Source organism: Pleuronectes platessa, chromosome 17 (genome assembly GCF_947347685.1).
Source record: "Pleuronectes platessa chromosome 17, fPlePla1.1, whole genome shotgun sequence".
NCBI classification, from domain to species: Eukaryota; Metazoa; Chordata; class Actinopteri; order Pleuronectiformes; family Pleuronectidae; genus Pleuronectes; species Pleuronectes platessa.
The window spans coordinates 22,259,866-22,286,540 of NC_070642.1; the positions used below are offsets into that span (position 1 = coordinate 22,259,866).

Here is a 26,675-nt window from a genome sequence, read left to right on the forward strand (position 1 = left end):
CCCAACATCTCCTCAAAGAACTTACCACCTCCTGTATAGCACACACTCTCACACACACACACACACACACACACACACACACACACACACACACGAACACACACGAACACACACTCAAACACACAAAATTCCCCAACATCGTACGAATATCCCTTTGCAACATGACAGGCCTCAATAACATTAGATAACTAAATTCAAATATGGATCTGAGTGTGTGCATGTGCGTGTGCGTGTGCATGTGTGTGAGTGTGTATGTGTGTGTGAATTATTTATCTCCCCTTGAAATGCAAACGACAGCCGAGGCGAGGGAGTCTATGTAGGTCACTTCCTCTCTTGCACGGCCATGGCGTTGGAGGAAGAAGAGAGACGCACTCAGTCACCGCCGACAGGAAGAGGAGGTAACGATGAAGAGGAACTCTTCTTCTTCTTCTTCTTCTTCTTCTTCTTCTTCTTCTTCACTGCTTTACTTGATAATGTTGTGTTCTTAACGTCACTAACTTTTGTGTCAAGTGTTTTCAACCAAACCAAATAAAACACTGACGTGATTTTAAAGTTAAGAGTTACAGCTTGAGACTTGAATAAATCATGTGCCACCTGGTGGCCGGGAGGTTTAAGTGCCGACCCTGACCTTTGACCTCCACTGGGCCACACTGATACGCTGCAGTTTTATAACTAATCACTGTTGCTACGGTTACACCTCACTACTAGTTTTCCATTTCATGAAACTCTGGAAATGTTGAAACAGAAACACCCCCCAGCCTCTGATTGGTCGTTTTCAATCACGACTGGATGACCAGTGGTCACTGCAACATGATTATGAATCACAACACAACACTTCAGCTCCAGCTCCTCGTGGCTCCAAGGAAATAATATGTTTAAGTTATGACTGAAAGGGTCAAAGAAAAGAAGTCTGGTAAATATGTTCTCACTTTATTTTTTAAATGGTTGGATTTAAAATGTTCCAACAACCAACTAAAAACCAGCTCTTTAACAACTTCCACCTTGAAATGTTTGTTATTCAATAGAAAACATTTTTGAACATGAATGTGTCCGTGAGCAGCTGCTAACACAACTTCTCAAATTGGAGAAATTTATTTTTGGTATTTTTCCTGAAAGTGTTTTCAGAAGTTCTCAGACAAACGGTTGTTTCTCAGGACGTTGATCAAGGACACGAGACTAAAGACATCAGGTTTAAACTTTATACAAGTTTATGATTCAATTCAGATTCAGAAGTGTTGTACATCTGAAAGTATCGCTGCTGCCAATATTTGTCCTCTTTATAGTAGTATTGATATGTCAGTAGACTCAGTATAGATCTAAAATGCTTAATTCACATCAATCAAACCATAATTCACTGAATGAACATCAGCTGTTTGAAGAAGACTTGAAACTTGAGACTGAGACAAAACTCCTTAAAGTTCACTGACGTTAAAAGTGAGAAGTAGAGTCACTTTCTATAGAAACTACCAGTGGAGTCGCCCCCTGCTGGTCACTACAGAGAACACAGCTTCCAGACACTTCCTCATTGGCTTCACTTTTCAGACCCGGAGTTCAAGTTGATTTTTAGAAACAGTCTCTGTATCAAATTAAACATTTGTTCTATACAATAGAAAAATCCATGCATCCATGAAGCAATTAGAAAAAAATATTATATACATATATATTCAAATATATTAAGAAGAAACTATTTAATAAAGCGAAGGTTTCTGTCTTTTTTTAATAATACAAATATTGAATCTATACTGGTGATTCTCACTGGTGACGTTCATGTACACATAGAAGTACACATTATTAAAACATACAGTAATAATAAAACCCTCTCTCTTTCTCTCCGATAGAAGTGAGAGAGTTTTCATCTCTGTAGTCGGGCGGGTGGTGGTGAGGGGGGGGGGGGGGGGGCATCTGTTGTCTCCGTGGAAACAGGCAGCCATTTTGGATTCTCACAGGGAAGCTGATGGTGTAAATGCGGCTGCCATCAGTCAAGCTGTGGTTCCCTGTGGAGCCGGAGCATCTGATCCGAGCCAGACACACACACACACACACACACAACAAACACGTACACACACAAACACGTACTCACACATACAAACACATACAAACATACAAATACACACACACGTATATACAGTAGATTCCAACACCTGGACAATGAGACATTCAATAATCTGTGATCATTCGCGAGCACCTTCAATATGACGAACAGACCCCACCCCCGATCTTTCCTCTATCGCCACCTTCAGGGCAAAGTTTCTTAGCGTGTGATTTATCAGAGAATGACCCCGTGACCTTTCCTCTGTGGCCCCTCGCAGGACAGGACGGGCCTCACGCGTTCGGTTTCTAAGAATAGTGATCTGTCAGTGTGTCTACAGTCCCGTGTGTTCTGGGGGGGGGGGTGCGTCTCTGCAGGGGTTCGGCTTGAAAAGATTTTTTTGGGCTGATTTCTGCATAAAGAACGAGGAGAAGATTTGGAGCTGAATTAAGAAACATTAAGCCGGAGAGAGCAGCTGAGTCTGCAGGAGGCTGATTAACATTTAATACAACTGAGAGACGGAGACAGACAGACAGGCAGGCAGGCAGGCAGACGGAGACAGAGAGACAGACAGACAGACGGAGAGAGACAGACAGACAGACAGACAGACAGACAGACAGACAGACAGACAGACAGACGGAGACAGACAGACAGGCAGGCAGGCAGACGGAGACAGAGAGACAGACAGACAGACGGAGACAGAGAGACAGACAGACGGGGACAGACAGACAGACAGATGGATAGAGAGACAGACGGAGACAGAGAGACAGACAGACAGACAGACAGACAGACGGAGACAGAGAGACAGACAGACGGGGACAGACAGACAGACAGATGGATAGAGAGACAGACGGAGACAGAGAGACAGACAGACAGACAGACAGACAGACAGACAGAGACAGACAGACAGAGAGAAAGACAGACAGACAGACAGACAGACAGACAGACAGACAGACAGAGAGACAGACAGACGGACAGACAGACAGACAGAGAGAGACAGACAGAGACAGAGAGACAGAGACAGACAGACAGACAGACAGACAGACAGAGAGACAGACAGACGGACAGACAGACAGACAGAGAGAGACAGACAGAGACAGAGAGACAGAGACAGACAGACAGGCAGGCAGGCAGACGGAGACAGAGAGACAGACAGACGGACAGACAGACAGACAGACAGACAGACAGAGACAGACAGACAGAGAGAAAGACAGACAGACAGACAGACAGACAGACAGACAGACAGACAGACAGACAGACAGACAGACAGACAGACAGACAGACGGAGACAGAGAGACAGACAGACAGACGGAGACAGAGAGACAGACAGACGGGGACAGACAGACAGACAGACAGACAGACAGACAGACAGACAGACAGACGGAGACAGACAGACAGGCAGGCAGGCAGACGGAGACAGAGAGACAGACAGACAGACGGAGACAGAGAGACAGACAGACGGGGACAGACAGACAGACAGATGGATAGAGAGACAGACGGAGACAGAGAGACAGACAGACAGACAGACAGACAGACGGAGACAGAGAGACAGACAGACGGGGACAGACAGACAGACAGATGGATAGAGAGACAGACGGAGACAGAGAGACAGACAGACAGACAGACAGACAGACAGACAGAGACAGACAGACAGAGAGAAAGACAGACAGACAGACAGACAGACAGACAGACAGACAGACAGAGAGACAGACAGACGGACAGACAGACAGACAGAGAGAGACAGACAGAGACAGAGAGACAGAGACAGACAGACAGACAGACAGACAGACAGAGAGACAGACAGACGGACAGACAGACAGACAGAGAGAGACAGACAGAGACAGAGAGACAGAGACAGACAGACAGGCAGGCAGGCAGACGGAGACAGAGAGACAGACAGACAGACGGAGACAGAGAGACAGACAGACAGACAGACAGACAGACGGAGACAGAGAGACAGACAGACGGAGACAGAGAGACAGACAGACAGACAGACAGACAGACGGAGACAGAGAGACAGACAGACGGGGACAGACAGACAGACAGATGGATAGAGAGACAGACGGAGACAGAGAGACAGACAGACAGACAGACACGGAGACAGACAGACGGACAGACAGTCCGTGTGACTGAAGGAATTCAACAAGCTTTCCTTCTTCTTTACCGTTGCTGAACAAATGACTGGATTCATTATTAAAAGTTATTGATTTTTAAGTTTTGAACACAGACTCCAGGTTCAGAAAGTGAAGCCAGTGCTCACATGTGAAAAGCCTGTGTTCTCTCTCTGACCAGCAGGGGGCGACTCCACTGGTAGTTTCTATAGACGTCTATAGAAAATGACTCTACTTCTACTTCTCAGTTTCTAATCTTCTTCAAACAGCTGATGTTCACTTGGTAAATTATGATCATTTAGAGTCAAACAGACCATAAATATCACTTCTATACTTTATACGAGATATTGTATCGGCAGCAGGAGGAAGTGGAAGTTCATAAACCATCTTTATCTATAACGATTCAAACGTACATCCTGTTATAAGTTCTGTGCTGTGACGTCTGTATCAGGGGATTTTATTGTTTGTTTGTCTCAATCAAAAGTGAATCCGGCTCAAAGTGACGACAAATAAAAATAAATAGTCTTGTAAAGGTCACGAGAGACGAGACACAATCTCCTGAAGATCCTTTCTGCCTTTGAATGACTGAAACTTCATGTTCAGAGAGTTTGGTTCTGTTTCTTAGTCAATTATAGATTAATAATAATAATAATAATAATAATTATAGGACTGATGATTTGTCTGATGAGCAGAATCAGAGGAGGACGCTGTGTCTCTCTTCAGGACATAATGTGAGACACTTGAACCTGAGTAAAGAAATGAGCCAGAACCCAGATAGTGATGCAGAGATCTGCTCGGTGGCCTGAGGCCGACCCCAGAGCTCCTCACCTCACCTCCCTGTGATCAGGGGATGGAGCAGAGGCCTGGAGTGTTAGTGGGGGGGCGGGGGGGGGGGGGGGGGGGGGGGGGGGCTCTGTCAAATTAACACCACGTTTCCCATCAGCCCTCCCTGATGAGGATGGAACCAGCAGAAGAATCTGACCTGGTCCAGTTTGTTGTGCTTCAGGTCTTTGTCCACTTGATGCTGAGGAGCTGCCTCGTCATCAGTGGGGATGAAGATGTGTTGTGTGTCAGTGGGGATGAAGATGTGTTGTGTGTCAGTGGGGATGAAGATGTGTTGTGTGTTTGGGATTCAGGCGGCTCGCTGGGTGTCAGCCTGCTGCCGACCTGAGCAGCATCTCAACAGCCAGCAGGCAGCTCCCAGCTCCCAGCTCCCAGCTCCCAGCTCCCAGCTCCCAGCTCCCAGCTCCCAGCTCCCAGCTCCCAGCTCCCAGCTCCCAGCTCCCAGCTCCCAGTTCCACCAGCGACACCACTCAGAGCCGGAGAGGAACAAAGTACGGTTACTTCAATACTGCACGGAAAATACTGTGTGGAGGCTTTTGTAGTTTATTTTCCTTCCACCACAGTCTGAGGCAGAAATATATTATTATCAATATCGTGTATTTATCAGGCAGCTATTTGCAGATTATGATATAAAATGATTAACATGTCAGTTTTCCAGGTATTTTGAAGTGTTAACCAGAGGTTTGTGATGAGCAGGAGAGCGACAGTGTTAGTGTGTCTCGATTTACCCCCCCCCCCCCCATGGTTACCATGGCAACAATGCAGTTTGCAGTGTATATAAATTTATGAATCTGGATTTTCTGGAGAACGTTCAAACCAAATAACTTCCCGGTCGATACCCGAGCAAAACAACCAGGAGCTGGAAGTCGATGGAACGAGCGGCTGTCGAGACAAACACTGAAATATCTTTATCTGAATATATTTTACTTTAATTGAACATGTAAACCTGGTGGTAATTATATTTCTTATGAATCGTATTTGCTGTCGCAGCAACTTCATTTCCAGGAGATAAGGTTCATCATAAAATAAATATAAATGCCTCAGAAGTAATCATATATAAAATACGATATGTATGATAATAAAGTACACTGAAAGAGGAAGTTCATCAGGATGATTACTGTTGTTATGGATTTATCTGGTGATTGTTTATTCATTTAATATAAATTGTTTTAATTTAAATTCCTTCGAAAATAAGAAATCGAACATCATCACTGTCAAAAGTGTTTCAGAGAAACGTATCTGGTTGTTTGCAGGTGAAGTTCTGTGATTTACTTTATGTTATTTAGTTTCATGTTCAGATTTTTCTAACCCTCTGTTATTTTCTTTTCAAACAATAGAAATCTCAACATATTTAAATCCTTAACTTCCACGACGTGTTCCACTCGACAGTCGGCCGACACCGTTCTGTTCCTGGAATCACTTTCTATTCATTCCACTGTTTCCTTCTGTCTTTCTCCATCAATCATAATGCTTCCATTCCCTCGACCACCTTCCTTTGCTCTTCTTCCCTCAGTTCCTCCCTCAGTTCCTCCCTCTGCTCCCTCTGCTCCCTCTCTCTCCTCCCTCTCCTCCCTCTCCTCCCTCTCCTCCCTCTCCTCCCTCTGCTCCCTCTCCTCCCTCTCCTCCTCCCGGCTCTCTCTGTTCCACTCTCTTTTTTTTGGCTTTCCCGTTTCCTCAAATGTCCCCGGCTCCTCTTTCCTCTCGCTCCTCTTCCTCTCTCATCTTTTTCCCCATCATGTCTGTCCTCTCTTCCGTCCCCCCCCCCCCTTCCCCCAGCCTCCCCCCCCCCCTGCCTACTGAAACATCAGCGCTCACAGCGGGCTGTCAAACCACCCACCGTGTATATCCACAATTCACCTCCCCTCATAATGAGGACGCCGGGCATTCGTGGTGCCAGATTCAATTAAAGGAAGTTTGTGAGTCGGTTGTGGTGAAGAGGTGAGAGCAGGACAGTTGTGTTAGATGCTGCATTCCGCTGAGTGTGTTTTTCCTTTGCTGTAACCCCCCCCCCCCGAGAACCTTCAGCAGTCACCGTTCCTCGTTACTTGCCTCATTATTTCCCAGAGGTATCAGGGGTTCAAGGTTATCGGTCTCCCACTCTGCCCACTGGCCAGGAGCCTTTACGGCCCAGCACCACGACCGAGGCCCGGCCAACATTTGGGGGGGCTGTCTCCAGGTCAGCCGTCCCCACCAACGTTTTGTCTGGTTCTGCGTCGGCTCCTGAAGACTTCCAGCCAACATCTGCTCCTGGATCGGCCAATGACAAGCTGTTCCTGAGTCAGCTGACAGCCAACGTTCTGTCTGTTCCTGTTCTCGAGGCTTCTCCTGAGTTGGACATCCCAGCCGACCAACCCACTGACTCTGATAACCAGCCGGCTTCACCTCCACAGAGAACCACCTTGATCCTCTGCCTCCTCCAGATCTCCAGAGGTCACCTGCCTTCATCTCTGCTTCTGCCATCGTCCACCGGAGCGACCCCGTCTGCCAGTTGGACTCTTTTTGTCCGTCTGTCCCGACTCCTGGACGTCCTCTGGCCGGGCCTCTCCCGCTCCTGCTGCCACCGGCCAAGGTTTCCTGATCAGGGATCAGCTAGAAAGACACAGAATGTGACTGATGCTGTTTCACACGACGGAGACCGACTGTAATTAAATTCATCCAAAAGAAGTAATTACTGACGGATTCAAACTCGTTAAGAGAGCAACAAACTTCAGCTCTGTTCCACAAACTCACAGAGCGTCCTGCAAATCCATGAATAGTCAATAAGTTCAATGTATTTCCATAATGAGTTTTACTTTCATGCCAATATTTGATTTTTAAAATCAGAGTAGGCGTCATAATTTCCAAATGCTGAAAGTCTGATTCTGGAGTGGAGCTCTGTGGATCCACAGACGGCTTCAGGCTGCAGAGAGGAACTCTCCACGAGGGCACAGTCTGATTCACACGTCTCTGTCCACCATGTAGATCAGCAGGGAGACGAGATAATGAAGCCGTGGATCATTGATCGGTGTGCATGACGAGGAGGCCCGGCCGAGGCCTGTGGTGCGTTCACTGACCTGAGTGACCAACACACTCACACTCACCACACCAGCAGAATTAAGTCTTCGCAGCAAACTTCATCCATCGAGGGCGAGAGGAGCATCGTGTGCTTATTGATTCAGTTTGAACAGTAACGTGATAAGTTTTGTTGTTAGATTGGGAAAATTATCTGAACTCGTAGTAATTGTTTTAAAGTTGACGGTAGAAAGTCTGAGATCGTGTTCTAAAGATAAATCTCTTGTATTTTTTTTTAAATAAGCAGAAAGTTGGCAGGTTCTTTATTCTCCCCGACCTCCAGTTACTTTCTAATTTCACCGATTAACACATCTTTAGCTCGGGGGGGTGGGGGGGGGGGGGGGGGGGGGGGGAGCAGTTGCTGTGGGGTTTGGTTTGTGGTGAAAAATAAGAGATGACAATCCTGATTTAGCAGAACAGGGTCTTTGAGCCGTGAGCCTCCTCTAGAAAAACAGAACCGCTCCTGAAAATCGTCAAACCTCTAAGAAACACGTCTTTTTTCTTAATAAATCAAACGCTGGTGCACTGGGAGTGGAGGAGATGGGGGAACTGGTTTGGAGACAGCTGTCATGGAAACAGATGCCACTTTGTTCTTCTTGCCATCTTTGATTGCGTCTCCTCCTGTGCCTCCTCAGTCGACGGCGTGCTGGGCCCAGCTTCTCCTTCATGGCGGATCAGAAAGGAGGAACCAGTAGACACCGGGACTCGATGAGGAAATCATCTCACGGCGAACGCTGGGAGAGGCGAGCAGGAAGTGGGCTCATGAGCTTGTCCTCAGTAAAGAAAATGAGTTTCCCAGTCCATGCATCAAGTGACGTTCTGATAGAACATCTCCACGGTGTGTTGTTCTTCAGGAGGTTCTAAAACCATCATGACCAGGGAACAGTGATTCACAGCAACTGAGAAATCACAATCTTAGCAACCTTCATGGAACCTGAAGATCTTCAGATTGATCTCAGCAGATGAGATGATTCCTGAGTGAATAACAGACGAACGTGTCCTTCAACACGACGACAGAAACATTCATCTGACCTCAGACATCAACACGTGAATCTTTGAGACTCGGACAGAAGCTCGTCCGAGTCTCAAAGATTGGACATGACCTCCAGAACCCAAACATGACCTTCACCATGACCTCTGACACTTGAACTCAACTCTGACGACTTCAGATTAGAACTGTGAAACTTGGCGAATTAACTTGTGGACTTGGAAACTCGTGACATGACTTTTGTTCAACATGGACATGATCTCAATGGCTTTTTTTTTAAACCAGCTCTTGGCATCATTCATGGTTTAGACGTGACCTGAGCAACTTTGGGCTGAAACCAGTGACTTGGCTTCAGCGACTTGGAAACAGCTTCACTGACACGAGAGCTTTGCTTCTTCAGAAAACCTCAGGGTCATTACACACATTCACAAATCTCCAGTCATGACCTCAGGGACTCAGACGTAACTTTGCAAGACTTGGACGTGAGTGACAACATGGTTCCTGTAGCCGTGGTGGTTCATCGTCTGTCAGGGAACTGGATGAGTGGATGAAGTTTTCCTCCTTCCCCATCATCCCTGCGAGCACTTTAGTGAACAGCCCCCGCTCGGTGTCAGACGGCTGGAGGAGTCAGAGAGTTCTTCAACCCCAGCAGAACATTCTGCTTCATTTTAGACACTGTTGGTCTGAAAATTGACAAAACCTCTGAGTGAAATGTGAGCAGGATGTTTCTAATGTCGGGTTTGTTAAGTTTCTTCACAGTTTGCTCGGTCTTCCTCCCCTCCAGCAGGGCAGCGGCGGACTGCTGCCAGAGCTCAGTCTGCTGAGGAGGCATGTGTGTGTGTGTGTGTGTGTGTGTGTGTGTGTGTGTTGAGGGAGAGTGCTAACGAGGCGCAGCCAGCGAGGAGGTGAAGCTGCCGAGGGGCGACCTTTGACCTCCTAGAGGCGTTCTCTCTCAGACTGGTCTGCCTCTGGCGGGGTCGTGGTGGCCCACGCTCGCCGCGAGGCAGCGGTCGAGGTCAGGGCGAGGGACCCCGAGCCTCCGTCCTGCCGATTCCAACATCGACACCGACCAATTGACTGGCTGCAGGAGGACGGAGGAGGAGGAAGAGGAGCCAGGGAGCAAGGGAGGAGGAGGAAGAGGAGGAAGGGAGCAAGGGAGGAGGGTGAGCCTCTTAATTTCTCTCTCTCTCTGTTTCCATCAGCAGAAAGAAGCTGGAGATGATTTGTTATGAACGTGTTCAGTTGATCTGTCGAAGGGAAGGAGACAAGCAGCAGTGATGGACCAAGTTTCAAAACAATCATTTACAAATACTGTTCTGCACTAAAAAGACAACTTACTGAAAGTCTTTAGACTAAGTGTTGGTGTTGTATTATATATATATTATAGGGTTTTAATTATTGATATATTCATGTATAAATGGCCTTTTAGTGTTATAGCTGGTTAAGTTGTTCCAAGTTAAATTTCTGTATAAATTCACTAAAATAAATATAACAGAAAATGAGCTCATTTTAAAGCAGTTTGAGTTTCTGTGCTTGTCTTGATTCAAGTGGGAATTATTTACATTTGTTTTAGGAAATAACTGAAATATGGAATTCAGTTATGAGAACAAAGACTTTTAACATTTTCAGTTTATTTCAAAATCTTTTCTTAAATAAAAGTCTAAACTCGAGCGGCTGTCAGTCGAGCACAAACCTCCATGAGGGAAACGATCCTACTCGGCTTCTCGCTCTTGTAATAAGTCTGATTATCTGCAGCAAATTGTTTAAACTCATCTAAACACCATAAATGTCCGATTGTTGAATAACTGAGTAAAAAGTGAAATGTTTGTCTGTGAAATGAAGAGAAACAGTCCAAAGTAGAATTAAATACAAATAAAGTTCTGTCCGTTTGAAAAAGCTGCACAACATGAATTATTTTAAGATCCAGTGATAAATATTTTGTGCAGATCAGCAAATCAAATGACTTCCTATAAGTTGAGTTTATGATTATTGAAAACGCTGCAGCTCTGCCGCGCTTTTTACTAGAGTACGAAGGATTCATCAGTTCATAATAAAAACCAGCGGATATGAGCCTTTCACAAAAATTACAGTTTCCATGTTTAAGTTTTGTGGATGAGATATTTTAGAGAACAAAGAACACTTAAAAGATGTATATATAAAAATGTTTAGAATTAACGTTAATAAGATGAATGTTAATGTCGTGTGTGAATTGATTCTAAAAAGAATGGCCCTAATTTTAATAAGGCTAAACTGAACCTTAGTAAATGAAACCTTGTAAATATATAATATGTCAATCAAATATGCTGCAAAACAATAAATACTGATTTATGTAATAGTCGCCTGGTCAAACTGGAAGCTGATATCTCCCAGTTTCATTTTGCAACAGGCTTTTTAATTGCTGTCTATTCAATTTACATGTTATATTAGTAATTTAATGACGTGTATGAAACAATGTGCAGCGATTGCGACTCAGTTTTCAAGCTGTTAATAAAACCTGAATCCCGGTGTGGACTAATCGTGTCATGGAGACCCCCTGCTGGAGGAGAGACGCTACTACAACCAGACTAAAGAATCAATAAGAAAAACAACAAATGTTTTTCTATTGTTCCTGAATCAGTTTGTCTCGTCTCATTTCACTTTCCTGATTTTCTTTATTTCTCAACTCTGTCAAAGCTGATTGTCTCATCATCCAAATTCTCCTTCACCTCTTTCTTCTTCTTCCTCTGTCTTCACCTCCTTCTTCATCATCTCCTCACGAAACAAATGAACAACATAAAAAGAATCCCTGGAAGAAATCACCAACTGCTTGACTTTGTTAACAGTGGAACTTTATTAAGAACAGAACATTCAACACACAAACACACACTCCCCTCCTCTGAGTTTTTGGGTTCATCACAGCTGCTGCGAGGGGAAAACCAAAAATGTCCAAACCCGATAAACCAGACGCACGTGATCCGACTCCTTTTAATCCAAATCGTCAGGGTCATCGACGTCTTGCTGCTCCAGAGGCTTCACGGCTCCTTCTTTGGAGAGTCTGTCGGCCTCCTCGTTGCCTGTGTAGCCGGCGTGACCTGGAATATACAGCTGGTGGACGAGGAGGAAGGAGAGGAGAGGAGGAAGTAGAGGAGAGGAGGAAGGAGAGGAGAGGAGGAGGAGAGGAGAGGAGGAAGTAGAGGAGGAAGGAGAGGAGAAAGGAGAGGTGGACGGAGAGGAGGAATGAGAGGGGTTGAAGATGAGGAGGTAGGAGAGGAGGAAGGAGAGGAGAGGAGGAAGGAGAGGAGGGGAGGACGGAGAGGAGGAAGTAGAGGAGGTAGGAGAGGAGGAAGTAGAGGAGGAAGGAGAGGTGGAGGGAGCGGAGGAAGGAGAGGAGGTAGAAGATGAGGTAGAGGAAAAAATGCCTCCTTTTCATCAAAGTCAACAACCACGTCAAAGCAGAAATATTCACATTTATGATTAAAAACTAAAGTCACAAGAACCAATAAGGATCATGGAGGACATCAGCTTGGTTCTAATGGAGAATATAGAGAAACATCTCAGAGAACTCACCTCGTCACCGTCCAGGTCTATTGATGGAGAACATTAATACAATAACACCTGCTCCTCCATCTGTTTAATTCACTTCTAACTGGTTCCACTGTGTGAACTGCTGGTTTTATAACCTGAGGACCTTCCACTTATTCTTAATGTAATGGGCCTCTAGCGCCCCCGGTGGACAGTTGTCTTACTGTAGGAAGGTAACTGGCTGCAGAAGTATTGTGGATTTTTCCAGTTTTAAAGTCAGACTGACTCTTCTGTGTGAACAGACCAGTTAAATTAATAGATTCAGACTGGTATTTACCCAGACCACCTCCAGCTCTGCGTTCAGTCGGTCCAGAATCACAAAGTCGTCTTTGTTGGTGATTTTTCCTCCAGATTTCAGCCTCCAGCCGTTCAGCTTCCAGTTCTTCACCCACTTGGTCACACCTGCAGGACACACACCTGGTTTAAAACCATTGACTTGGTTCTTCCTGCTCATCAAGATATTCGTTGTTCTGCAAAAATCTTTATTTTCCTGAATTTCTTAAATGAACGGAGCAACTAACATATCTGCATCATGGGAAATATGACAGGTTGAAATAAACAGGAAGTGTCCGTTAGGGTCTGATGTTCAGAAATCTCACCGTTGATTGTGAACTTGCTGTCGGTGTAAACAACCAACTTCTTGATGTTCTTCTCTTTAGCTTGTTTCAGAGCTTTGCAGGCGGCCTGGTTCACACACACACACACACACACACACACAAACACACGGTTAGAGACACGTCTGTGTGAGTGTATGTTTAATTAAGCAATATCTATATGTCCTGAGACTGATGCCCTGTGTCTGAGTCTTCACACTGAAGCTGAGATGTGATGATGTGTTTACCCGTAACTCCGCCCGCTGGTTGGTTTGTCTCCCGGGAAGTCGCTCTGCAGTGTTTCTGCAGGAACAGAAACACTTTGATTTATTGATTTCATTGTTATTATGAAGAATCAGAAGGAGCGTGTCTTTGATGCAGTGACAGTTCCTGTCTGTAAAGTGGGCGTGTCCTCACAGTGGGTGGTTGGGACCCCAGTAGACTCCGATGCCGGCTCGGGCCCCGACCTTTCCGTTCGACGTGCAGCAGCCGTCAGTGTAGACGACCACAGCGTCACCTGGAGGGAGGGAGTCACTAATCAGTTTACAGATTATCCTACATCTATATTCCCTTACATTTTTTTATTTCAGGTATTATTATTATTCTTTCCCCGTAGAGGAACTAATAAAGGATTATCTTATCATAAAGGGTTAAACAAAGATCTCCACATTTAAAATGAACATCTCACCCATGTATGTGAATCCATCTGGGTTCTGTGACGAGGAGCTTTCCGTCTCTTTGACTCGTTTGGGGGGGGACACCAGCTCCTCGTCTGGGCGGCGTCTCTTCTTCCCCAGGGGGATGTACTCCAGAGGCTCGGGGCCTCGTTTAGGCAGCAGGTAGAGAGCCGGCTCAAAACTCTGAGCTGCTGAAAACCAACAACACAAAGTTTATCCTTGTGTTTGACAAATGCTAATGTGTAGGTTATATTTAGTGATTAGCTGAAAGATGCATGTTAATGTCTTCATGGGGGGGGGGGGAATAAGTCTGCAGTTGTCTGGGTGGTTCTCCAGAGGAGGGTCCAGCCCCCACGTACCGCTCTTCACCTCCGGTGGGGGGGTGAGCTCCACCCCGCGGACGAACGCCCACGCGTCTCGCTCTGCAGCGAACTTCTTGAAAGAGGCCGCTGGGAACTTGTCCACCTGACTCTTACATTCATCCCTGAATAAAGATGAAAGGGAAAAATTGATATAATGACCAATTATTCCATTAATCTGAAAAGAGATCATATTTCCTTTATTCCCACTGTGTGTTTTAGAATTAGATCCACTTATTGAAATGAGCCCTCTAACGTGTTGCCTCTTATGCCGAATTAAACCGTGAGCTGTTCTGATTTCAAAACCCTGTTTACTTCTTAATTATTGTGTGGTTTTGTTTTGATTGGACACAAATAGATTATAAACTACAGAGAATTTGACCGGAGTTCGGCTTCAGGTGTCTCACAGGAAACAAACCTCCCCGAACCGGACCAGTGGGTTCTAGTCCCGCACGAGCACACGTTCAGACATGAGGTCGTGACCCGCCTCACCAGGACTTGTAGACTCCGGGTTTGAATCCCTTCTTCACTGCGTAGAAAAACGTGCCCTTCGCCATCTCGTCCGCGGCGCAGCAGACGCTCCTGCGTAGTTCTCTGAAAAGACCAGTCAGTCTAAACATCACTGTGCACGAGGCGCGTGGCCGACATCCTGACGCTAACTCATTTCATCGTGATTCAGCGGCCGCTGCGCGTTTTAACTATAGACTGTCAGAAAGTCACTAAGATGTGCGTGAAGTTCAGCAGCAGAATCAGCCACTTCCTTTTAGCTAGCCCGTTAGCTAGCCCGTTATCCACACACGTGACAGAAACGTCATTCCCAATCACAATGACAACACCGTGAATGATCTCACGTCATCAGAAACTCACAGTTGACGTTCTGGTTGAAACCTGAAAAATCACGCGACAAAGAAAATAGTAATAAATTGTGATGGCAGCTGTTAGCAAGGGTAAGCTAGCACTCGAACTCTCGCGATGTTATACTTCTACTTCTTCTTAATAGCTGTGGTTTTCCGGCAGCTTGTATCCACCGTTGAGTCCCACTACTGCCCCCTTCAGGCGGTGTCAATGCTGCATTCACTGCGTCCTTGTAAATGTTCAAACAGACAAATAGTAAAAAATACTACTGAATCAGATACAGATGCAAATTGAAGATAAATGAAAATATGATAATATAAATAAAGCAAAGAATATTTTCTAGGATAAACATCAAAAACAGTTAGAATTCTTTCAGCCTTTAATTTTATTTTAATTTAACTATTACACTGCTGAGCTTGTCCAACACCTTCCACTGACCCTGTGTTAACTGCATACGACAAATAGAACTACAAACTTGAACCAACACTTTAAACGTATACGCCTAAAGATATATAATTATCAAACATACAACTTTTATTTTAATATAAATATATATATATTGTGTGGGAATAAACGCGCTGAAGGTAACATCCACTTGTTTTCCCCGCATCCCGTGAACGCATCACTGTCAGCGGGGCCTCGTCCAGATCTCGCGAGGTTTGCGTGTCTGTCTCGCAGTTGATTTAATGCAGCTCTCGCGATGTCTCGGTCTCTTCCGTGGCCGTCGTTGACTGAGGTGAGTTGTGTCTTTTTCCGCCGGTCGGGATCATCTGCTCTAAAATGTGCGTTAATCAGCTCGAATCTTTCCATTCACGCGTCGTAATGTGCGTTCAACCCGCGATGCGTTAGATTCTTTAACGTGCGGGAGCGGATGGTTTGTTTTATTTGGTTTAATGGAGCCGCTGCGGACTCAGGCGTTCTGTTAGCAGTTAGCTGTTAGCCGCTAGCAGGCCGTGCATGTGTTCAGACAGGAGGACACTGGCTTCACTCAGGTCCGCACACGAGTCCTAATGGAGGTTATTATATAATTCTGTGTTTAAAGTTTAAAACCTTTAGTTAAGCTCCACTCGGTCGAGAAGGAGACATCCGGCTGAGCTAGAACAGCGCTGTATTACCACATTGTGAGCTAGCTTAGCCCAGTTAGGACACGGGGAAGCTAACAGACACTTTATAGTTGTGTTACACTTTCTTATTGAATCTGCTCTCTATCACATTGATACGAGTAGAACCAGAGTTAGCACCAAAGCGTGTCAGCTGCTGTAGATCCAGAGCAAAAGGTCTAAATCAGTGTGAACCAGTTCAGTCAGATTCAGATCTACAAGCTGCCACTGTAGAGAAGTAACGTGCTAGTTGAGATATGACAATACGCATGTAACGGGAGTGAATGAGGCAGAGTATTGAAGCTACTTAAATACACACATTTAGAGATGAATAACTGAGTAATTCACAACTTTGTATAGACAAACAGAGCCATAGGACTAGAGATATAACCGTTAGGAGAGAGAGCTGCTCCAGGATCTGTGTCTGAACTCTGCAGTCAGATGTTTGTGTGTGAGACCAACTAACGTGTTTGTTTTCCTCTCTGCAGAGACATTGGCCATGTTCAGTACCAGCGCCAAAATAGTGAAGCCGAATGGCGAAAAGCCAGACGAGTTCGAGTCTGGGATCTCCCAGGTAAGAAGACCAGCTCTCAGACCCATGTACGTTTTTAATTTGAAGCTGAATGAATGTGTGTGAACTTTATGAAGAAGACTTATCTCAGTCTGGTTCTGTTTGAGCTCATTTACCTGCTAGTAAAAGAATCTGGACCTGAAAAGACATCGTGATGGACACGACCGTGACAGCTTCGTCTCTGTCGTGTCCATCAAACACCAAATCTTATTATCTTTATTCCAGTGATTTGCTCTTATGCTCAACTGTAGAAATGCAGATGTTCCCGGCTGATTAATCCGTCTCCCTGCAGGCTCTGCTCGAGCTGGAGATGAACTCCGACCTGAAGGCTCAGCTGAGGGAGCTGAACATCACTGCAGCCAAGGTAAGAGCCGGACACTGGTCTCTCTACAGATGTTGTCTGGCTCACTGCAGGCTGAACATCTGGAGTAGCACCAAACTCTGTGTGCTGTTTGTAAATGTTGGAATCGTAAATCCAACCCGACGTGGGCATCCAGGACTTGCTTTCCTGGCTCTGTCCTGGTGGCGTATGGGAGCGCAGCTCTCGAGCTAAGACGTACAGTCCCGTTCCACAATGTCGGAGACAAAGCTCTGTCCCCGGCTTCGGCTGGTGAGGACGAGCGTCCTGCATATTCCTACATCTTCCCAGAGTCCTTCTGGGGCCGTTACTGGGGGGCTAAACCATGCAGTGCACATTAATATTGTAGTTTTTAAATTCTGTAATCCTCAATCTCTAACTGTTCTTCAGAAGGTCAGTCCTGGTGTCCCATTGGAACCAGTTGGGATTTGATCGTCTTTTTCTTCCCATGAAATTAAGTCAGTGTTTTCTGTTTGCAGGAAATCGAGGTTGGTGGCAGCAGGAAAGCCATCATCATCTTTGTTCCCGTTCCCCAGCTTAAGTCCTTCCAGAAGATTCAGGTGCGTCTGGTGAGGGAGCTGGAGAAGAAGTTCAGCGGCAAGCACGTGGTCTTCATCGCACAGGTGAGGAGGAGGAGGATGACTACGTCCACCACAGGTTTCAGGGGCTGATATTGATACTGGTCTTGACCCATGGCTGAATATTGACATGACACACTCTGGTCAGCCAATTATAAACTGGTCTCTATGGTTATACCCGACGTGGGCATCCAGGACTTGCTTTCCTGGCTCTGTCCTGGTGGCGTATGGGAGCGCAGCTCTAAGCTAAGACGTACAGTCCCGTTCCACAATGTCGGAGACAAAGCTCTGTCCCCGGCTTCGGCTGGTGAGGACGAGCGTCCTGCATATTCCTACATCTTCCCAGAGTCCTTCTGGGGCCGTTACTGGGGGGCTAAACCATGCAGTGCACACTATCTACACATCAGGGTCACACTGATCTGGATGTTGGTGTTTTCCTAAATGTTCGTGGTAAATTTTTTAATCGAGCCATGTGTTTTTAATTTATACGATTCCAAGAGTTGGACCATGTTTTGAGATTCTCTGAATCTCATTAGAAGACAACTTTATATTTGTTTAAAACTCTGAGTAACATGAACATCTTCAGGTAATATCCAGTCATGTGATTGAGATGAAGACTATCGTTTGTAAATGGTGATTAGAAACTAACAAGGATGTCGTTGACTTTCAGAGGAGAATTCTGCCCAAACCCACCAGGAAAAGTCGCATCAAGAACAAGCAGAAGCGTCCCAGGAGGTGAGTGGAGGTTCAGTTCAACCTCACATGGATATATTCATGTTGTGGAGCAGAGGAACAATAATGGAGATAGTTACTGTTCCATAATAAAGCTTTTATCTGTGGATCTTTTCCTTTTAAAAAAATCAAGTTGAAAGTTACTTTCTTCTTCACCAAACACTTGAAGTTTTCAATCATTTGTTTAGTCTGACCAATCGTCCAAAACTCATTAGTTTTCATATCTGTTAAGAAAAGCATCTGGAGCAGGAGCACGTGTAGTTTCTCTTTATGTGAAACTAATAGTTTTATGGGAGCAGTATTTATGTTTCGTCTAAATGTTCTTGTTTGAATCATTTTGCTCGACGTGGGCATCCAGGACTTGCTTTCCTGGCTCTGTCCTGGTGGCGTATGGGAGCGCAGCTCTAAGCTAAGACGTACAGTCCCGTTCCACAATGTCGGAGACAAAGCTCTGTCCCCGGCTTCGGCTGGTGAGGACGAGCGTCCTGCATATTCCTACATCTTCCCAGAGTCCTTCTGGGGCCGTTACTGGGGGGCTAAACCATGCAGTGTACAGACGTTATGACAGATCTTGATGTTCATGTTGATAATTCTTTTAATCAGAGCTCTTCAGTATTCAAACCTTTGTTTTTGCTTCCTTCCTCCAGTCGTACTCTGACCTCAGTCCACGACGCCATCCTCGAGGACCTGGTGTTCCCCAGTGAGATCGTGGGAAAGAGGATCAGAGTCAAAATCGACAGCAGCAGACTCATCAAGGTCCATCTGGACAAGGCGCAGCAGAACAATGTTGAACACAAAGTAAGTGGACGACTCTGAACGTCCAGATCACATGACACACCCATTATAAACTGGTCTCTATGGTTATACCCGACGTGGACATCCAGGACTTGCTTTCCTGGCTCTGTCCTGGTGGCGTATGGGAGCGCAGCTCTAAGCTAAGACGTACAGTCCCGTTCCACAATGTCGGAGACAAAGCTCTGTCCCCGGCTTCGGCTGGTGAGGACGAGCGTCCTGCATATTCCTACATCTTCCCAGAGTCCTTCTGGGGCCGTTACTGGGGGGCTAAACCATGCAGTGCACAAACATTATGATATATCCAACTGTTCTTGTTAGTTCTGCTGCAGAAGTGATGTTTAAATATAGATAATCGTCCTTTTGTTATTGAACTGATCAGATATTCATCAGCTCAGTTAAACTCTTGGTTTGTTCTGAGTCCACCTGTTGATACTGAAGTTAACGTCTGTCCTCGTCCCTCAGGTGGAGACGTTCTCTGGAGTCTACAAGAAGCTCACTGGCAAAGACGTCGTGTTTGAATTCCCTGAATTCCAGCTGTAAATGCAGATGACAAAATAAATTTGTTTACTCTCAATGTTTGTTTGGAGTTTCTCATCATTCTGAGTGGAAGTGACATGACAGAGAATATTGGTGAGGTCACAAGTGAAGCTGTGGATTGACCCTTTAAACTGAAAGTGTAGAATCACTCATTTTATGCTTTGATAATTTAATTCAGCTGCAGGATAAGATTCAGTAATTTGTCCCACAAGTGAAGACTCTAGTGTTTGAGTCCCTGAAGATGAGATCACCACAGAAAGAACCTGATAACAAAGTATTAACTGTTAATAAATAAATGATTAACCTTCACTTCAGGTGCTGTATCTTTCTCAGTCGTGTGGAATTCCATGCCTACAAAAAGATGCTCACAAATATTTGGTCATTAACAGTTTGTAAAACATGAAGATGTTCAGGTTAAATCTGGGCCTCGTGCACAGAAGGAAATTCAGCCCAACATTCAAAATCAAATGTCAACATTGGATACTTCGCAAAAAAGAATTCTGCCATTTTGTTTCATAATTAATCAAGAGTAAAATTGTAAATCCATAAACTTTGAACTGTACCTAAAGATGAAGCTGAAACAGACGCGGCCCCCTTGTGACGTGGAGTCTGAAGCAGTGGAGCCACAGGATCGAGGTCCCGCCCCTACATGCTCTCAACCAATCCTGACGTCTCAGCCCGTGTGACAGAAACATCTTTGACAAACATCACTTTGTATTTTCTCAGGAGGAACAAACTCAAATCAACTTCCTTCCTGTTTCACTTCATCCTTCTGCTCTCGTCTGATTCTGGAACTTCCTCTTTATCACTTTCCTTTCCTGAAGTTACTTCTTGTTGAAACTAATGTCAGGATTTTAATTTTATTTCAGTGTAGTACTGACCTTTTCCACTAGATGGAGCAATGACACTAGACTTCAACTTGACCGGATACATGAAAGTTCTTGTGATGGATTAACTGTTTCTACAACTTTTATTAAAATGTGTATTAAGGTTTATTGTGAGGTCTGTCTTCATCAGGTTTGTTCAGTTTAACGTTTAAAACTTAGATATGAGGAATAAACTTTAAACAATACACCTGACTTGAGGATAGTTTAAATTATATGGATTAACCCAGTCTTGGTATTTGAAGTCACATCAGATACTCAATGTAAAATATCCCAACTGCAACAACACTTATAAAATCTCTGAACTTAAAAAAACATTTTAATGCACAACTGTTAAATACATGCTTCTTATTCATGTAAAAACATTTGGTTTACAGGGGGAATGTGTTTCAAAAAAAATTGTATCTTACAGTGTCATCTTTGGAATTGATTAGAAATGTGAGTTATTTTTTTTTAGCTTAAAACTGACCAGTAGAAGGTTTAAAAACAAACTGACCTTTATTGTGAAGTGTTTGACAGTTTAAAGAGTCTTACTGCAGAGCTCCGGAACATTTCAGATTTAAACAACAAAATGACTCGTACAAAACAGAAAACAGATTCAAATGTGACTCAGCAAAATGACAACAAGCGAATGTTCCTGAACAATTAACACAAGATTCATTTTCACCTGAAAGTGAGAACATGTAACTTTAACTCAAAAGCGGCCACTGTGGCCACAAGTGGTAATTCCAGGTTGATGGCACACAGAGCGACATTTACCACTTTTTATTTGTGAGAAGAAAAGTTACATTTTGACCAAATATTGTTTTCAGAAACCAAACATCCAAATTCATCAGTTAGAGAAATGCATCCGGCAGAAGGAGGAGACACAAAGTTGTGATATTGACTCTGTTCCTCTGATCATCGAGCTTCATGGAACCTGAATGAACCAGAAACTGTTTAGGATCCATAAAGTAACAACTCAGATTTAAAACATGAGGGGATCCGTGACGCTTCCCTGAGGAACTCCATCACAGGGTTAATGATGGAAACAGGAGATCTTCAAAGACTTGAGAGGAAACACATGTTTCTTCAAAGTGATAAATGCTACAAATCAGTTTAACCTAAAACTTTACGCAGATGACGACTTATTCTATTTCTCTTTGGTGTTTCCAGTGCAAAGCTGTGATTGTTTTCTTTAGTTCGACAGCTTATAAAATACGTTGACGTTTTTATATTATGTATAGATACAGGGAAACAGTTTTAATGTGAAATAACCTGACGCCCTATTTCTGAAAATATATTAAGTCATAAAAGCTGGTGAACCTTTTGTTAATGTTTTCTTATGTTGTATTTGAGTGTTAGTGAATATTTAAAATTACTCTATAGCTCCTTTACCTCATAAGTGGATATACTCAAATATATATAAAATCAGAGATGACTGAAGTCGAGATGACAGAGATCAAATAAAAACTATAAAAGATGCAACATATTTACAAGTTGTTTTTCTTTTAACAAATAAAAAGGGAAGATACGAGAGAAAGAGAGAGAGGCTCGTTAGAGAATCTTTCAAATTCTGAACAGGTACCAATATTTCCACATTTTTTTCTGTTAGCAGTGTAATAACTCAAAAGCTTTAATGAACTGTATTTAAAATTAAAATGTCCCAAATGGGGATTTTAACGTTAATATAAAAAGTTGTGGTTTCAGCAGCTTCAATCCCTGAAGGAGACGTCAGGTCCAGTTTGTTTGTTCTCCACACGGCAGCAGGTGATGATCTCAAACTTTAAGGTTCTGATCTCAAATCAAACTGCTGGAGAGTTTCAGATTCACTGACCTGGTCCATTCTTGACCTGCTTCATAAACTGGAGGAAATCCCCTTCTCTGATAATGAGTGAATTATGTATTGAACCTTTGGAGCAGCAGCAGCTCTGTGAGGCTGTTTTCAGACCAAGTGGCTCTGATGGGAATGTTTCTGGTTTTGCAGATCTTTGGTCACGATATTAGATGAACTGGTCGAGGATCACATTTGTCACATTTCCCCTCGAGGAGAAGATGAAGACAGCTTCAAGTTTCTGACGCTCAGTGAGACGTTAAACCACAGGAGGTCAACAAACACAAGTCTTCATGATTGTTTAGAGCCTTTAAAAGTAGAAAATGAGAGTAAACAGGTGTCAGAGTTTCATATTTTCTATTATTGATTATTTAAGTAGAAAATGTGACTGATAACCAGTGACCAGACTCTCCAGTATGAAACATCCTGACAACGAGCTCTGACCAGTGTAAAGTAGATGTTGCAGGTTTGTCGTCTTTTCTTTCCTTTGTCCTCCATCATGAAATCTTTGATTGGTTCCAGAAAGAGTCTTCAGCTGAGGGAAGTGACAGTGTAGACGATTAAATACATATTTCCTGCAGGAGGAGAGAATTTGTCTGTGATCAGATTTCAATCCGGTTCCTCCTCCGTCAGTGGCTGAGCAGCCGGAGACGAGCCAGCCATCCCCCGAGCAGCGAGGTCGACGGCTTGGTGGCAGCCGGAGGAGGAGAGACGGCCGCGGGCGTGGAGGTGGAGGAGGAGGAGGAGGAGGAGGAGCAGGGCTTCTTGGACGCCGCCTCCTGGTAGGGGATGGTGGCGCTGCTGTGCAGGTTGGTGTTGATGAAGCACTGGCTGCCTCGGATGTGGTCCACGCCCCGGACGGACGGGTGTCCCCGGTACGGCAGCGGGAAACACGGCTCCTCCTCCGTGATGGTGCTGATCCCCTCGTTACTCAGAAACTTGTGGAGAACGTCCTGACCTGTTCAGGGACGAGAACAAGGAGCTCACTGATGAACTGGTTCTGCTCCAACGTGATCAGAGCAGCTACTGGTTTATTTATTACATGATTCACTTTTAAAGACAAAGTTTATTAATCTCTTTTAAATCCTATGTTGCACTTAACTCTGATACAAGTTTGTTAAGAGTTTTGAACTTGTTTATTTTCATATATTTAATAAATTTCAGTTTGCTTTGGAAGATAAAGCAGCTTCTATCGCCGACCATTGTTTTTAAAAGTAAAAAGAATCCGTTCTGTCACCGGAGAAGTTTTTAAAAGTTTTGATTCATCATCGGTATCAGAGAAAAAACACAAAGAAACACGACTCCGGTGGTTTTAAAGTTCTCAGAGTGAAACGTGAATCAGCTGCTTGATCCACACTGAGTCAGATTAGTTCTATTGTTAGAGTCACTTCAGGCGTCAGTGGAAAAACAGTCCAGCTCCTAATGTGTCTGTATTTAACTGGTCTGACTCCAGAACCCATTAACAGCCTGTTATCACCCCCCCCCCCCCCTCAAGGTGAAGCACAGTCAGAACTGAATCAGATGCAGCTTCAGTTCTCAGGGTTAATAATCCACCAGGTAAAAATTCTAAGCACGCCGCTCGTCCTGCCGCCGCCGCCTCCGCCTCTTAACGACTCAGATGGCGGGCGGCGCTGATAACACTCAGATTACAGGCGTTGGGTAGGGGGGGGCGGGGGGGGGTTACCTTTCCTTCCCTGAGCTCCGGGTCGGTGGGACACGCCCGAGAAGGCCTCCGCCGGCATGGAGACGGGTCGAGGTTTACCTGCAGACACAGAGACACAACAAACACATGAAGCAACAGGAAACTGGTTCCTGATGGAGTTTGAGAGTGTTCAACTTTTTCCTGCAGTTTTCTCTCACTCTGATATTTAACTAGTGACCTGACATTTGTGTTCTCACATGCAGCCCCTCCAGAACCTTTCAGGGAAATGTGCGTTCTGAGAAGAGTTTCAAATAGTTTCAAATAGAGTTTCTCACACTTCCTCTTCTTCTTCAAAGTCCTGCTGAGATGAAGTTGCAGTCTGGTGTTCAACAATCGTGTGTGTGTGTTTGTGTATTTGTGTGTGTGTGTGTGTGTCTGTGTGTGTGTTTGTGTGTGCACTCACAGCGCGAAGAGGAGCGCTGGCGGAAGTGGACGTGGATGGGCTGGTTGTGTTCAGGGCTGACCGACGTCCTGATGTCGTCTGCCACAGAGACCCGGCGCCGTGGGTCCGAGTCCAGACACGAGTTCGGGGACCTGGACCTCAGCTTCACACCTGGAGACACGCTGGTGGTCCCGTCTCTGCAGAGAGAGGAGGTGTGGATTGTTTTAATATTTGCTTCCTTGGTTTTAACCTGTGTTTGATTGATCCAGTTTAAACCCATGAAGACACTATGATGGATATCAGTGCAGATGTTCATGAGGGTAGAACCCGTCTGTGGTGAACTCCTCCTCGGTCTGTGACTCACGTGGGAACGTATGGAGCTGCAGGAGGAGGAGGGATGTACAGATCCAACATGGCTGCTCTCCCTGTGGTTTCAGGCTGAGGAGGTCTGAAGAGTCCTGAAGATCTTTGAGACGTCTGCATGAAGGACGATGAGAACGTGTGAGTGTGAGGCTCAGTGTTACCAGAGGAGGAGGTTGGGCTGCTTGTTACTGGACAGATTCCCCAGGAGACTGATCTCAGATCCTTGTTTCTGTGTCAGATCAGTTCGTGACTCTTTAACAACGTTCATCAGGAAAACAAGACGTTCCAGCTCGAGACGAGAAACAAGCCGACGCAGCTTTTCTCTTTCCTTCCTCCAGAGCTTCTGCATTTCCATAAACACAGGAAATCACTGAGTCTGTGATTTGTTACACAATCACGTCTGAAGGAGCTGAAGACACATCCGCTGCTGAAGGTCAACGTTCACATCACAGAGATTTATACTTTACAGAGTATGAACTGAAAAAAGCTGCAAATCAACACGGAAGCTGGAACAGAGATTTATTTATACTTTTATTTATTAACAGCTTTAATTCCCAAAAACTATGTTCTTTTCATATTCTACCAATCAGCTGATTAATCCATCATTTCAGGACTAGACACGCTCACACTGTAAAAGATTAAATACCTGAATACAAATCATTTTAAATCGTTATGTTCAAACATCTGCAGACAAAATTAAGAAATATTTTTTATTCCTGAGTCCAGTGTGAGGTGGTGCTGACGACCTTTGACCTAAATGAGGATGGCGTACAGACCTCAGATCTGTTTTGAGAACTCAGATTAGAGGCTGAACTCATCGCCTGGAGACTAATCTGCCCTCAACACACATCCTGGACTCTGTCAACACAAACACCCCCCCCCCCCCGACCCGAAGGCGGCGGCTGGAATTCAGAATTGTCACATTGTGGACTGAACATGTGAGTCATGGACGAGCTCTGACATCATCAGCGTGATGTTTGCTGGGTTTCCTGTCGCGGGTTCTTTTGTTTCCAAGAAAAGTGAAGAAGTGAATCCATTGTTCAGCCTCAAACCTCGAGGACGACCGGGTCCCTTCGTCCACGAAGTTCAAAAACTAAAACATGGAAACATTCAGCAGAGGGGCGGAGCCTGGCTGGAGAGGGGCGTGGTCTACCAGTTACCTGAACGAGGGGGCGGCCCTCCAGCGCAGGTTCTTCAGAGGAGCGGGTGCGAAGCCGCCGGGAGACGCTGCACGGCCTCTTCTTCACCACCAGGGCGACGCTGCCAGTCTCCGCCCTCAGCGCCTCCACCAGGTGTTTCAGCTGCCAGCCCACCTGGACCAATCACAGAGCAGAACGCTGAGCTGTCCGTGAACACCGCAGCCTCCAGGGGGCGTTATGTAGAGGATTAGAAGACTGACTCCATCCATGTCTATACGTTAAATATGAGGCAAGAGCTAGCCGCATATTAGCTTAGCAAAAAGACACAGCTAGCATGGCTCGGTCCAAAGTAACAATGAAAATCAACCGAGGGCCGATGCTAACTTTTAAATTGTAATGAAGTCATTTAAACCATATGAGGACGAATGATTGGTCGGTTTAAATGAACTCTAATCTTATTTGGCTGCAGAGGTTAATGCATGTGAGGCCCTGGAGCCACAGGACTCACCACCGTCTGCTTGTTGACCTGGGACGACTTCGTCTCAGCGTGAATCCTCTGGGTTCTATCAGCAGGAGACTGTGAATCACAGAGTCAACAAACTGGTTAACACAACAAACACTGTAAAGTCAATACGAGTCATTACACAACAGAAC

The 26,675-nt window shown here is 45.0% G+C and overlaps 3 protein-coding genes and 4 non-coding genes across 9 annotated transcripts in view; 5 read left to right on the forward strand and 2 right to left on the reverse strand.

Annotated features, from left to right (window-relative positions):
• Positions 1-11,828: 11,828 nt before the first annotated feature.
• rnaseh1 (ribonuclease H1) lies at positions 11,829-15,225 on the reverse strand. Of its 3 annotated transcripts, XM_053445135.1 has the most exons (9): positions 15,080-15,223; positions 14,705-14,806; positions 14,213-14,337; positions 13,865-14,044; positions 13,594-13,693; positions 13,425-13,479; positions 13,183-13,267; positions 12,861-12,985; positions 11,829-12,106 (listed from the first exon to the last, which is right to left on the reverse strand). In XM_053445135.1, exons 2-9 carry the CDS (start codon positions 14,767-14,769, stop codon positions 11,987-11,989), a joined length of 855 nt encoding a protein of 284 aa, XP_053301110.1. In that variant the 5' UTR covers positions 14,770-14,806; positions 15,080-15,223; the 3' UTR covers positions 11,829-11,986. The 3 variants fall into 3 exon arrangements, with proteins under 3 accessions (XP_053301110.1, XP_053301109.1, XP_053301108.1); XM_053445134.1 differs by having other exon boundaries at positions 13,865-14,041; positions 14,705-15,225; XM_053445133.1 differs by having other exon boundaries at positions 14,705-15,225.
• A 519-nt stretch (positions 15,226-15,744) lies between these two features.
• rps7 (ribosomal protein S7) lies at positions 15,745-19,775 on the forward strand. Its single transcript, XM_053444915.1, has 7 exons — positions 15,745-15,803; positions 16,656-16,741; positions 17,031-17,102; positions 17,576-17,719; positions 18,345-18,409; positions 19,054-19,204; positions 19,664-19,775. The coding sequence occupies exons 2-7, from the start codon at positions 16,667-16,669 to the stop codon at positions 19,739-19,741; spliced, it is 585 nt and encodes a 194-aa protein (XP_053300890.1). The 5' UTR covers positions 15,745-15,803; positions 16,656-16,666; the 3' UTR covers positions 19,742-19,775.
• LOC128460703 (small nucleolar RNA SNORA73 family) lies at positions 17,219-17,436 on the forward strand. The gene has a single exon (XR_008342236.1). It is a non-coding gene; the product is annotated as a small nucleolar RNA SNORA73 family (small nucleolar RNA).
• Positions 17,853-18,069, forward strand: LOC128460704 (small nucleolar RNA SNORA73 family). Its single transcript, XR_008342237.1, has one exon. It is a non-coding gene; the product is annotated as a small nucleolar RNA SNORA73 family (small nucleolar RNA).
• Positions 18,748-18,964, forward strand: LOC128460705 (small nucleolar RNA SNORA73 family). Its single transcript, XR_008342238.1, has one exon. It is a non-coding gene; the product is annotated as a small nucleolar RNA SNORA73 family (small nucleolar RNA).
• On the forward strand, positions 19,274-19,490 carry LOC128460702 (small nucleolar RNA SNORA73 family). The gene has a single exon (XR_008342235.1). It is a non-coding gene; the product is annotated as a small nucleolar RNA SNORA73 family (small nucleolar RNA).
• A 1,326-nt stretch (positions 19,776-21,101) lies between the features above and the next one.
• cnksr3 (cnksr family member 3) overlaps positions 21,102-26,675 on the reverse strand; it is a 9,363-nt gene continuing 3,789 nt past the window's right edge. The window contains 7 exon segments of the mRNA XM_053444797.1: positions 21,102-23,393; positions 24,120-24,197; positions 24,541-24,716; positions 24,884-25,004; positions 26,053-26,101; positions 26,103-26,195; positions 26,530-26,598. Of these exon segments, the coding sequence (XP_053300772.1) occupies positions 23,065-23,393; positions 24,120-24,197; positions 24,541-24,716; positions 24,884-25,004; positions 26,053-26,101; positions 26,103-26,195; positions 26,530-26,598 (915 nt within the window). The 3' untranslated portion in view covers positions 21,102-23,064.

Bases quoted from the DNA above. Each gene is read 5' to 3' on its own strand.
- rps7 (XM_053444915.1), top strand. From the start codon at position 16,667: ATGTTCAGTACCAGCGCCAAAATAGTGAAGCCGAATGGCGAAAAGCCA. The intron at 17,103-17,575 runs GTAAGAGCCGGA...TTCTGTTTGCAG, and splicing joins TGAACATCACTGCAGCCAAG to GAAATCGAGGTTGGTGGCAG. The intron at 18,410-19,053 runs GTGAGTGGAGGT...TCCTTCCTCCAG, and splicing joins AAGCAGAAGCGTCCCAGGAG to TCGTACTCTGACCTCAGTCC.
- rnaseh1 (XM_053445133.1), bottom strand. From the start codon at position 14,832: ATGTTTAGACTGACTGGTCTTTTCAGAGAACTACGCAGGAGCGTCTGC. The intron at 14,338-14,704 runs GTGAGGCGGGTC...ATCTTTATTCAG, and splicing joins CCCGGAGTCTACAAGTCCTG to GGATGAATGTAAGAGTCAGG. The intron at 12,986-13,182 runs GTGAGATTTCTG...TGTGTCCTGCAG, and splicing joins CAGCAAGTTCACAATCAACG to GTGTGACCAAGTGGGTGAAG.